Raw genomic sequence first — 13775 nt, forward strand, 5'->3', positions numbered from 1 at the left:
CAATTTGGCCTAGCCACATTCCAGTAGCCACAGTGGCTCCCTTATTAGACTGTATAGACATATTGTCTTGCTGTTAATTCCCATGTTATGGCCATATTAATATGATGCTGAGCATCTAGATAATTATTCTTAAAGGTCAATCATATGGATACTGAAAAAACTACATAACAAATGTTACATAGACAGACTATCCACTTTGCATCTGAGTTTCTTTTTCCTGTGAAAATACTAGATAAATTGGTGGGGCTCTTTCTAGCTAAGCTCTGACTAACTTCTGCAACTGGGATTTGAAATTCTCCAGCTTTTCTTTGCCTTCTCCTCTATGTTTTCCAGGCAATCCACATAAAAGGAGGTATTTCTTAAATGATCAGGAGAAAAGAGAGATGCATTTTGTCTATAAAAGAAGGTATTTACAGACTCAGGCTGAAGGGACTAGAATAAGGGAGGATGAAAGAAGGACTGAGGTGGGGTTAGAAACAAGGAGGTACATGGTGACCAGCAGAGAGCTATTTTGCATAATGCTTGGTGTAATTGCGCTGGTGTGTTTGCCTAAATGTATACTGAAGCATTTTACTTGGTAGGAAGCAGATTCTTACACGAACTCAGCCAGGCTGAACTCTCTACACAGAGCTGCTGTGGAATCTACTGTCTTGGAATTTGCAGAACAGATATACTCTCCCATTCTCTCCCAGGCCACAGCTCATCACATACCATCAACCAACACACAGATTTTTTTTTTTTTTTCCCCAAGAGGTTTAGAGATAATCACTACAGAGTGCTTAAAGTCATTCCAACACCAATCATGCAGAGGCTATAAATTTTAAACTTATGAAACTCAGATGTCATAGTCCTTGTCCTTGGTCTGTAATAGAAAGCAACTGATACCAAACCTACCTTTTAATCTCCTTTTTCAGATAATTCATAGAAGTATCCTGTGCTGCCATTTATTTCTGGGGTGTTGGATTCATTACCACTTCTTTTTTTTTTTTTTTTCCATTCCCCTTACTCCTTCTTTCTAGCATTTATGCTTGACTACTGATTAAGATAGAAAAAATGTACTTAGAATTATATATGACTAGAATAGATAGGATCTTAAAGATAATCTTTTTTTAATTAAAGAAGAAAAATGCAAAGAGGTTTTCTACAGAATGGGGATAGGTAAAGCTTAGCAGAGTACTTTTAATGATATAATTAAAGGTTTAAGCTGAGTGACTGTATGGAACAAATATATCTTGACATAGGTCCTATAGTTTCAATTAAGCTGCTCTTGACATTGGACACAAATCTCAAATGTGTCAGAAAACTAAGGCTTCTCACTAGAATGTGTTTAGCTTTTGTATAAAGGAGAAGGGGCCACACAATTATAATACTAAAATATCTTTAACAGCAGTGCAAATACTGATTATTAAACCTGGCAGCATTAATATTGATGTTTGCTTGCCAGGTATTTGGCTAACTAGTGAGGGCTTATCACATCTGGGCAAGGTGTCAGTTGCTCTCTGGAATGAGGGAAGCAGAAAAGGTGAGTAGAATTTGATGTTCATTTATCATCCTTCCTGAAGTGTCAGCTTAATAAGAATAGACTCTGGTCTTGTTTGTACGTTCAATTGTCTTCTTCTAAGTATTATTGAAAGAATCCTGGCCTTATCTATACAGATTTAGTTTGAATGATCTCAACTTTGGCAGCTTACCTCTTTGGCAAGAAAAGGTAACTCAAAAGAGAAAAAAGCTAGTATAAAAGATGAGGGCTTGACAGTTGTGTGGGTTTGATAGAGATTTCTGTGTCAGGTTTAGCGATGAATGAAGGAAGTTTTGTGAGTAGCTCTAGTGTTCTCATTTGTGGCACCCATATTGGCATTGAAAAGAGGGTAAAAATAAAACCAACTAAGACCTCAGGTAGAAAGTTACATTTAGATGGGTTTTAGATACCAATGAGAAAAGACCTGCTCGCATTTTAACTTAAAAAAAAAAAATGATTCCTCAAGTGTCAACATGAAACTCATGTAATAGTAATAGCAAACATTTATGGAGCTCCTAGTCTTCAGTTGGCAGTTCACATGCATTACTGCCTTTGAATATCACAGTAACTCTATGGACCAAATGGTATCATTCTGCCCATTTTATAGGTGGGGAAACTGTGAATTTGAGACAGTAAGAAACTTGCTCAAGGTCATGATGGTGGTAAACAGCAGAGCTTGGATTTGCATGCTTGCACAGTCTGGTATCAGAGTTTGAAAGTTTAACCACCACACTGCACCACCAGTTGCCTGAAATTCCCTTTCTTGTATGGTGAAGATGATCCTGATAGCATTTTCTGAACTCCCAATGAGCTGACTGCTTGGACCTCGAGGGTGCAGAGGTTTATTACTACCCAAAGCATTGCTATGCACAGTGATTACTGAGGCAGTTCTCTTTGAACCTTTTGTGTTAATTAGAAGAACTAAATGAACTATTTAGCAGTTTTTAATATTACAAAACTCATGAAATATTTAAGAATGCTCTAAAGAGGAGAATTAAAATGATAATTTTAACAATTGGATTTCAAGTTGGGGTTTTTTGTTTATAATTTAGTTACAAACCTATGCTTTATAAATATAAAGCTATTACTGCATGAGAAGCTCTCAGAACTTCAAGGGCTTTGTAACAGAAAAGAAAGTAAAAATATTGTATATTTCAGCATATTTTTCTTTTTATAAGATCCCTTCTCTTGTACTTGTTTCACTTCTTTTGAACCACTTATCCTTAGGAATAGGCATCATCTTATATATGAGGAAACTGAAATTCAAAGAACTTAAGCAATTTTTTTTCCAAGTCACCCATTAAGTAAGTGGCATATATGGGACTTATACCAGTTTTTCTCCAGTTTCCAGCCCAGAGCTATTTATGTTTATGCCCTGCAGATAAGTGCCTTTGTCCATTCACCAATAGCTGAAAAAGCTGTCTGTAGAGGATATGTACCCAGGCAGGTGGAGGGTATTATCCAAATTGTGGAAACAGGCAGCAATTGGAACTCTACAGGAGTGGTTAGCAGTAGTCTTGACAGGACACAAGTGTAGGGTCAGGTGAAGGCACAGAATTCTGATCCTTTGAAGAGGATAGAATCAACTAGTTGCACATTGCTAGGTCTTATGTTTTATGCTGAGTGCCTGGCCATTTCTTTAAAGTACAGATGGAGGCAAAATGAATAAGGGCTTTAGCTACTAAAAGTGGTGTACAGGCAGGGGAAAATAAAGTAGGAAAAAATCTGTTTACTAAAACCTGTTTGATTTACAGTAGGAGATACCTGATGCATTAGAGGAGATACCTGATGAAAACTTCTTATAAATTTTCTGTCTGGGATACCTTTGGTTTCGGATAATGAAATGTGGTTTAGCATGCTAATGGCTTTAGTTGTGGGGAGCAAAGCAATGTGAGGACAGAAATTACAGAGATGCTGACAGACCATGCTAAAAGAAGCTGTGTTATGGAGGATGTGTTAATAAAGATGTCACTGCATTGCAGTTCTCTTCCCATTTCTTATGAGACTAGTCGGAACTGAAATAAGAAATGTATGTTCTTCACTGAAGACAACCTTAGAGCTCTAGAAAAAACAATCATAAATACAGAACAAACAGTTAAAAGACTGAAGGCATCATCAAAGTTAGGTTGGTTGGTCATTTCTGCTCCTATTCTGGAAATCACAATGACAGAGTTGGGAAAGACTTAGAAGTCGTACCTGGAACTGTCTTTCCACTCAGTGGCACTTCTGTGTATTCTGGTTGTGTTTCCACTTAAATTCTACATGATAGGAATTTGTTTTTCATAGGCAGCCGATTTCATTGGTGGAAACCTGAAGGACTGGATCTCTTTGTAATTTTCCTCTTTGGCCCTACTTCTTTAAGTACTTAAACAGGAATAAATCTACTCTCTTACCCACTTCATAATACTACTCTACAAAGGCAATTATCACGTTCTCTGTGTCTTTCAAGATTTACCATTCTGTTCTCTCATCCATCTCCTTAATGTGTTTAGTTGGTCTTTCACAAAATGGACATTGCCTAAGGATTTGGGGGAGTAAAATAGTGATACAAAACAGAGAAGTCAGATATTTTCGTCCAGAACTGAAAATAAAATTGGTGAGTTAAGAAAGTTGGAAAGCTTTGAGAGTTTGCGTTAGGTAGTCTACTCATTTTCCAGAACTTAAAAGTGACTGACTCACTGAAGTAGTTATTTGTGAGGAGAAGCTATTTGAAGATATAGCAAAACAAATCACTTATGCCCAAGGTCCCCTCGAGGCCTCTTCCTACCACAGCAGTGGGGCTGACTGAGAACAGCTGGTGTGAGCCGAATGTCCTGCGCTTATCTAATTGCTCTTTACCAGGTTCTTCCTGGTGTGGAATCCACAGCATGGGGGATTTCTCAGAAGCTCAGCCTCAGGGGGAAGTTACTCTGCATCAGAGAGATGTGCCAGAGGGAGCCTGAGCTTTTTCAGAGCCAAGGCTTTGCCTTTGCAGACAACAGCTCCTCCAAAGGCTGGAACAATTAGAAGGAAAAGAAAACAGGGTCAAAGAGAAGGATAAAGGCATGTTTCAAGATTCTAAGAGAAATAGAGAGCTTTTTCCCCTAATAAGGAGCTGTGTTTAACTTACTAACAAAAATATCTTGGAAATTTAAAAACCTGTTTAAGCTTTTGAGCAAGCAAATGTATACTACCTTTTTCAGAGGTACATGCCATAAGAAGGCTTAATTGCCTTTAATGATTAAAAGTCTTTGTATCTTATTTTTGTTTATTAAGGTCTTTTGAAACTACCATTTTAAAGAAAGACCATATCCATATTTGTGTAAATCTGCATTTTTTGCCATCTGTGCATCCCACAGACTCTCATAAAACAAATTTTAAGACCTACACTATTTATTTGAGCTGGTATCATCAACTCAATGGATAAGAGTTTGAGCAAACTCCAGGTAATAGAGAAGGACAAGGAAGCCAGGTGTGCTGGGATCATGGGGTCACACAGAACTGGACATGACTGAGTAACTGAACATCATTTATTTATTTATTCATTCATTCATTTTGGGGGATGTTTCAGGCTTATACCATTTGTACCACCTAAAGTGAATATAGATAGAGTTTGAGAAGGGCTGGACATCATAGCTCTGCTTGCTAGAAAGGGAATTGTCTACTGGGTAGAGAGAATCTCATGTGGCACCAGGGTCCAGGAGGAATAGGGTGAGCAAAGGTGTGTGAGATGACTTCCCTGGCCAGGACTGTAGTCAGGTGGCTTGCTTCCACCCTTGGCTCTGTCATTAACCAGAGATGGGAACTCTTTTTAGTTATGTACACATTTAGACTGCAAGTCAGTCTTCCCACTTGCAGAATAAGGAGGTTGGATTAGATCAGTCATATTTCCAGCTAAGCTCCTGAGAGTTTTAAGGTTCCCGTGGAGGTATTTTGATCAGGGAAGGGGGTTGATTATGTGGGGAGGGAACAGATGGTAGAGGCCCAGTAAGGCCTCCCCTCCCCATCATTTATTTTTTGACCCATAACCTGTTTTATGTATTAGATTTCTACTTCAAGATTCATTCAACAAATATTTATTCCGCATGTATTACATAAGCTTCAATTAAAAAAAAAAAAAAAAAGAGGCACCGCTGCCAAAAGTAGTGCAAAAATAACTGGCCTGGATAGTTTCTAAGATCTTTTCCAGTGTTAACATTTAATGATCTTAATCTAGGAAATGTATATTCATTCGTTTTTCACCATAGGAATCCTAAGATATGAGCAATTATCTTATGTAGTTAAGATGGAGAAAGTACTTCTGTAAAGTTTGACATTTCTGTGAAACCTGCACATAGAAACATACACACTCATTGGCATACACTTTTGCAGCCCGATTTCTCCATTCTAGTGAATACTATGGGGAAGGCAATGGCACCCCACTCCAGTACTCTTGCCTGGCAAATCCCATGGACGGAGGACCCTGGTAGGCTACAGTCCCTGGGGTTGCTAGAAGTCGGACACAACTGAGGGACTTCACTTTCACTTTTCACTTTTATGCATTGGAGGAGGAAATGGCAACCCACTCCAGTGTTCTTGCCTGGAGAATCCCAGGGACAGGGGAGCCTGGTGGGCTGCTGTCTCTGGAGTCGCACAGAGTCGGACACGACTGAAGTAAGTGACTTAGCAGCAGCGGCAGCAGTGAATACCATAGTGTAAACTTCTCTGAATTCTAGTTTGTTTTTTGTCACTCAAAGCAACATTCAGTTGTGTCAGAACATTTGTAGGCCGTACCAATATTTTATATTTTTCAACCAAGATTGCTAATCAGAAAGTAAAGGAATGAATTTACTTTAAACTCAAAAAAGAGTAAGAAATCCTAAAAGAATCATTTATGATTTTGGAAAGTTGATTCTCCTCCATCAACAACAAATAGAAGATAACCAAACCAATATCTATAGATGCAAAAGATATATATATCAGAACCAAGGTACCATGTTTGAAATATAATTTATTCATGAATTGCTTAAATGGTTCATTTCCTGAAAGAGTTAATTCAAAAACTAAGTAGTTAGAAATCACCAGGTACTTGAACATTTAAGATACTTGGTTCGGTAAATACTAAATAGTTTACATTTCTTTGTTTTGTCATTGCTGATTGTTGCCACATCAATAAGCTTGTGTTATATGCTTTCTTCATACCTACGAATAATCCCTTTTACATCCTTCCTGCCACACACATCATACAGGGAAGGAGGGCATTCTCAATCATGGAAACACTGAGGTGGCAGCAGTGACTGGAGGGAGGTTAAAATGTGAAAGCAGGTCACAATGTGCCTCACATGTGCTCTCTGGTGCCCTGAGCACTGGGTGTAGCTGGCAAGTTATGCAATTAGTTAGCATCTAGTCTACTCAGTTAATTATACATTGATTGATGGAGTAATTAGTAGTAGTAACTGAAAACAGGTCTTGAAGGCGAATTGTTTTTTTTTTTTAAGTATCTAACTTCTGTTGGAGCAGTCCAATGATAAAACCAGATTTAAAAAAAGTAAAGGACTCCAGGACTCCAAATACTAATGCTTTCTGTAATTTTTATTTGCTAACACAGAAATTGTTTTTCTAGGATATTCCTTCTATTTTAATTTGTAACCCTCTATTTGACAAAATAATTTTTATTTGAAACATTTTAGGGTATTGCTAACTAAATCATGTTTCATAAACTATGAGAAAAGACATTTGTTATAATGTGGGAAGGGTTAAAAAATATTAATGAGAAAAAACTATAGGAGTACAGGAGCTAAACTTGTGACAGGAGCAATCTTTATGAAACAATACAGGGAGATGATTTTATCAAGTAAGTTTTCTGTTGTTCATGATTGTTAGCTCAAAAAAAAAAAGGTGTTTTTGGTCAGGCTTTAAATTGTTGAGCTTTTTTAAATTATTATTCATTTATATTTAATAGAGATTGGTTTCTCCGACTGAATACATTTCAAACAGTCACAGGAATTGAATTCTGAAGAAGAGCCTGCTGTAGTAAAACTGGATTAGCTAGAATATACTCTGTAGCATACTCTGTAGGACAAATTATGAGGATTTTACATATGTTAAAAGAAGTGAAATCATAAGAAACAAAACATACTTTAAGAAGAAAGAATCCTTTAAAACCTCAGAATAATATAAACTAAAGCTTTTCATTAAGAATTTAATGAATCTAGTATTTCCTGTCACAGTTAATTTCTCAGGCAGTTCATTTATTCTTTGATGTAACTTTAAAGTGTTCATAAAAGAATAGCCATGAATATAGTTACCACATAAATACTGTATCGTTGAAGTAGACCTATGAATAGAGAAGCAAAATCTCAGCCTTTGCAGTTTATTAAAAAAAAAAAAAAAAAAGCCCACTGTTTTAATGCACTTACTTCCCAAGACAGCCAAACCCACCGGAGTAACTTACTAAGGTATCTGGCGTTGATAGCCTCGTGGTGTTCAGTCCTACCAAGGATGGGAGAGTTTGGGACATCCAGTTTGAGATCATTGCCATGGTACTAAGCACAGCGCCAAGCTTCAGCAGTGAAAGGCTCATTGCTGTGGAGCTAATGAGTTTTCATAGTGACTGATTAAGATCCTGGTGCTGGGCTGGCAGCGGGAGGCGTGACTGCAGCAGCCACATCCACGGCATGAAAAGAGATCAACTTCCCCAGCTCTAATCACGCGGGAAAGCTCACAGAACCTCTTTCCCCCACCCTTTCGGGAAGTGCCCTGTTCTTCCTTTTCCTCCTTTACTGCATACTTTGCTGGATCATCAGACAAAATATTCTTGATGGGGCTTGGTTGGTAATTTTTAGATCATAGGGATAAACGGAGGAGGAAACTTGAGCTTTTCCTGCTCCACTGTAGTCAGTTACCACGAAGAGTTCCCTCACTGCCTCTGGGATTTCTGTTGGGATAATCAGCTGTTCCTTATTCTTCATAAAAACAACAACAACAAAAAACCCCTGTTAATTGAGGTCTGTCACAGCACACGTTTCAGACTTCAAACTTATTGTCTACAGATTTCTCTGAGCATGGAAAAAATGGTTTTAGACAAAACATGAAAATAAAATCTGCAAAGAATATCCAAGATCATTAGATACTGTGTAAGAAATTGTTATTTTTTTAATATAGCCTAAAATTAGCACTGATGCTTCTTAAAAAAATTGTCAGAGGTTAATAGCTACTGCCTATGGAGGACATTGCCCTAGGCATATTACATGTGAATAGACAGAAAAGGCAGCCTTGGAAAAAAGCTTCCGATAATGAAATTTCATAGGTTCCTAGTTTTGCTTTCATGAATGAATGCTTAGCAGCTTCACAGGCACACAGCAAACTCAGTTAAATCTATTTTCACCTTGTGCAGAATGGCAGACTAATACTGGAAGTCTATATCATGAAAGAACATTAAAAAAGCACAGGACTTGGCTGCAGAGAATCTTAGGGTCTAATTCCTTGTTCTCTTTAGTTAGTTGAGTGACTGACCAGTAAATTAAAACTCCTTAGCTTCACTTTGTTTTCCTTCAATGTGTAGAGGTTGGATTCTCTGCTCTCCAAGGCCTCTTCTAGCTTTAAAATCCAATGATCTGTTTATTAGAGTTATGTTGGTAAATGTGTGTACTGAATTTGGGCTTATGGGTAATTTTAATATATTCTTTTTACAAATACTACAAAATTGCCCACATCCAAATCTCAGGTCCCAGATGGTATAAATCAGAGGCCCCTGTCTTATATAATATATGTGATTTAAAACAAAAATGCAGAGAGAAGACATGAAGAGAAATATGGCTAAACGAAAATTAAATGAAAAGGAATCTTATAAAAAAGAAAAAAATATGTTTTGATTCCTTAGGAGAATTCTGGAATTATTTATATCTTGAAAAACATATATATTTTCTTCAACAGTTTGGCAGAAGAAATAAAGAAAATATCTTTAATAAAATTGAAATATATATATATATTTATAGAGGTGTGTGCTTTTATCCTTAAAAACAGCTTTAAACTGGGGTGAGTACTGAGACTCCTCAAATCTTTCTTACATATATTACCTTGAAATCCAGGCTACTTTTTTCCCTCAGAATATATCCAGATGATTTCAGCTGGCCCTTATTGTTTAACCACAGTGCCCATAAAACCAAATACTTTTTAGTTTTGTCTTTTTCAAAAATTGCATCATATGGTAAATTTAATGTAAAAGCACAATAGTTTATATATTAAACATAATATTAAATAACAGAGCATTCATGCAAAAGACCATGAAATTTTACATTATTATTACAATATGGCAGTAACAAAACATAAAGTAGATTCACAAATCTAATTCTTCGAAAAATTAGCTGGTAATAAAAAGAGAAGAGTGTCTTTTCAAGAGCTTAATTTACAAAATTGAAAACTAATATACATGCAATTACTGGATAATTTAAGATGCAACATGTCAGATGATAATTATACTTATTAATGAAATATCAGTCAACAAAATAATAGCATCCTTAGAAGACTAATAGCATGAATGTCAGGGTAAATTGGTACTCTTATTTGCAAATTAAAGAGAAATGAAGAAAAATACAATATAATTGGAAGCCTCCTTATAATTTCTCAGAAATGCAAATACTTGCACTGAAGAACTAAAAGAAAACAATAGTGAAACTTTATGATTTGATAATGTTTATAAACAACATAATGTGTTTTCAGAAAAACAGATTTAAAAGGCATGCACTGAAAGAAAAAAAGCTTAAATTATGATAATTCTTAGTTATGGAAAATAAAAATACTATGATTTCTTAAGGTTAAACAGTGCATTTCTCTCATAATCTATTAAATTGATTATAATTTCCATTTTATATGCTGAGTTCTTGTTTGTAGATGGGGGGAGCTGATTTTTCTATATAGATGTAGCAGCCTGTGTTCAGGACTAGAAACCCAGTGGTTACAGAAGTTCTGTTAATACAAGCATGGTGTGAATGTTGATGGGGGAAGTAGCAAGAAATGAGACTGGAAATACTGCTGCTGCTGCTAAGTTGCTTCAGTCGTGTCCGACTGTGCTACCCCATAGACGGTAGCCCACCAGGCTCCCCCGTCCCTGGGGTTCTCCAGGCAAGAACACTGGAGTGGGTTGCCATTTCCTTCTCCAATGCATGAAAGTGAGAAGTGAAAGTGAAGTCGCTCAGTCATGTCTGACTCTTAGCGACCTCATGGACTGCAGCCTACCAGGCTCCTCTGCCCATGGGATTTTCCAGGCAAGAGTACTGGAGTGGGGTGCCATTGCCTTCTCCACTGGAAATACTAGCAATTACCAACTCCCAGGGCTTCAGGGTCAACCAAAGATGTTTGGACATTATCTTGGATGTAATTTAGCAGTCTCAAGTAGGGCTGTGAAGTCATTAGTTTTGTGTCTGAGTCTCTTACATTGGCATTTTTATGATTTGGGATAGGCAGATGGGCTTGTAGAAACAACAAAGCATATCAGAGATAAGAGCATCACTTTAAGGACATATTCTCATAATTTGGGCAGGAAGTGATGTCCTAGAATACTGTCAGTGGAGTTCAAAAGGATGGATTTCATAAAGAATTGGGGTGAAATTAATAGCACTTAGTGATTAAATAGATGTGAGAAGTCTAGGAAAGGAAGTTGCTTGCAGGAATTTCCAGGTTTGGGAATATTGGTGGTGAATGTTGCTCATCAAGGTAGTAATACGAGTAGAAGTATGACTTTAGGGAGACAGTAGATTTTATTGTTACACACTGAATATTAGTTGCTTGTGGTAGAGAGAGTTCCTGGATGGTGAGGTACCCACATACCGCAACTCTTCAGAAAAGAGTTACATTTCATTAGACCATGCAAACTTAATGACCTAGTAATATAATAATGTGTCCTACTTAGATAACAAAAATGGTTAATTTTGAAATAACTTTTGGACTCAGAGGGAGAGGGAGAGGGTGGGATGATTTGGGAGAATGACATTCTAACATGTATACTATCATGTAAGAATTGAATCGCCAGTCTATGTCTGATGCAGGATACAGCATGCTTGGAGCTGGTGCATGGGGATGACCCAGAGAGATGTTGTGGGGAGGGAGGTGGGAGGGGGGCTCATGTTTGGGAACGCATGTAAGAATTAAAGATTTTAAAATTTAAAAAAAATAAATAAATAAAACATTTTAAATCTTAAAAAAAAAAAGAAATATAGTGTTAAAACTACTAACAATTTTATTTAGACTTTAATTCAGACAATCTCTAGATTTAATTACATATACATAATTTCCTATATACTTTTCTTTAAAAATAGCAAAGTAAACCGTACGTTCCTGATCCTGTTTTCTCGTCATTTATTTCCCCTATTACTCACTATCTATCCCTTTGCAGCATATTTTCTTGAGAGTTGTCTGTATTCACTATTTTCAATTTATCTTTCCCTAGTGAACAAAAACTTTGACTAATGGCAAGTGTTTGTTCATACTTCTCTGCTCCACTTGATACTACTTTTATCAAGGCTGTGGATAATACCGCATTGCCAGATCCAGCAGTCAGTTCTTAGTTCTCAACTTTCTTGACCTATGAACAGCATTCGTCAGACTGTTACTTTCTCCATCTTGAAATATTTTTTTATTATTAGATTTTAATTGCCGTATAATGTTGTTAGTTTCTGCTATACAACAAATCAGCTGTAAGTGTACGTACATCCCTCCGTTGAGCCTCCCTCCCACCCTCTCACCGCATCCCACCACTTGAAGGGCGCCACATTCACCTAGTCTTCCTTCTACTTTCTGACAGCTCTTTCTCAGTCACTTTTGTTGATGCTTCTTCATCTATATGCTAATGACTCCCAAATTCATTTCTTCCTCACAAACCTCTCCTATCAATTCAGACCTGTATATCCAATTATCTGCTTGACATCTCCACTTGGATGGTTAATAGACATCTTAAATTGAACATGTTAAAAAAAAATGATCTTCTGATATGCCTTCCTGCTCTCTAGTGAACAAAACAAAAGAAATAAACCAAACAATTATATACATGCGATCATTCCTAAATTCTTATTTATTTCAGTTCCATAGTTGAAAAGTTAGATTTCAACCTTAACTTTTAATTTTATTTTTCACGTCTAATCAGTTTCATCAGCAAATCTTTTCATCTCTACTTTCAAAATGTACCCAACATTCACCATTTCACATCATACCCACTGCTACCAGGCTGCTCCAAGTCATCATCACCTTTTCATCTCGTTTGTTACAAGAGACACAAGTTATTGACCTTGTACCACTTCAGTCCTTTTGTAATCCCCTAATCAAAGTGATCCTGTTAAGTTATAAGTCAGATTATGTTATTCTTCTGTTTAAGTTATTTACTAGATTCCTATTTCACCCGGGTTAAAACAAAAATGTTTAGCATGATCCGTAAGGGTCTGCATAATCTGCTTTCTCTTACTTCTCTAATCTTATTTCTTATAACCCTTCCCTTCATTCTCTTCCATGGAGTCACTCTCATTCTTCAGGGATGCAAGGTAATTTTCTACCTCAGGACTTTTGGAATTGCTCTTTGGCGGAATTCCAGTTTCTCAAATGTCTTCTCACTTCCTTTCTGTTTTAATTCAAAGATCACTTTCTTATAAGATCTTTGCTGACTATGCTGTCTCAAATTGCTACACTTTTCATCTAATCATTTCATGTTATCCTTTGCTGATTTGCACTTTTTTTTCCCATAGAATTTACCACAGGTTAAGATCCTATATAATTATTCATCTTGTTTTTTACTTGGTTTCTCCCCTAGAAATAAAGCTTCAGGAAAGCAGGAATGTTGCCTATTTTGTTCACTGGGGTATTCTCTATGCCTAGGAGAGTGCCTAGTATATGGCAGTACATGCCTAGTAAATGTGTGCACAAATTAATATACTACTGTTTTGTCCTTGAACTTCCCTCATGTTAGAAGGAGACCCTTTCAAATGCAAAAATTGAAATAGAGCACCTCTCTATTTTTTGCAAAATAAGCCAGAGTAATATTATTGCATTTTGCATGTGTGTGTTTGTCTGTGGAGAAGGCAATGGCACCCCACTCCAGTACTCTTGCCTGGAAAATCCCATGGACGGAAGAGCCTGGTAGGCTGCAGTCCATGGGGTCGCTAAGAGGTGGACACAACTGAGACTTCACTTCCACTTTTCACTTTCATGCATCGGAGAAGGAAATGGCAACCCACTCCAGTGTTTTTGCCTGGAGAACCCCAGGGACGGGGCAGCCTGGTGGGCTGCCATCTCTGGGGTCGCACAGAGTCGG

At 37.1% G+C, this 13775-nt stretch overlaps 1 protein-coding gene across 2 annotated transcripts in view; it reads right to left on the reverse strand.

The window, feature by feature from the left end:
- Positions 1-13775, reverse strand: part of OLFM3 (olfactomedin 3) — a 225502-nt gene that overhangs the window by 42004 nt on the left and 169723 nt on the right. Inside the window, exon 1 of one of the 2 annotated variants that reach the window (XM_005678029.3) lies at positions 7932-8166. The exons of the other annotated variant lie outside the window; for it this stretch is intronic. Within the exon in view, the coding sequence (XP_005678086.2) occupies positions 7932-8060 (129 nt within the window). The 5' untranslated portion in view covers positions 8061-8166. Of the gene's footprint in view, positions 1-7931; positions 8167-13775 lie in introns of those variants that run through there. 2 annotated transcript variants of the gene reach the window in all.

This window comes from Capra hircus, chromosome 3 (assembly GCF_001704415.2).
Source record: "Capra hircus breed San Clemente chromosome 3, ASM170441v1, whole genome shotgun sequence".
Taxonomy (NCBI): Eukaryota; Metazoa; Chordata; class Mammalia; order Artiodactyla; family Bovidae; genus Capra; species Capra hircus.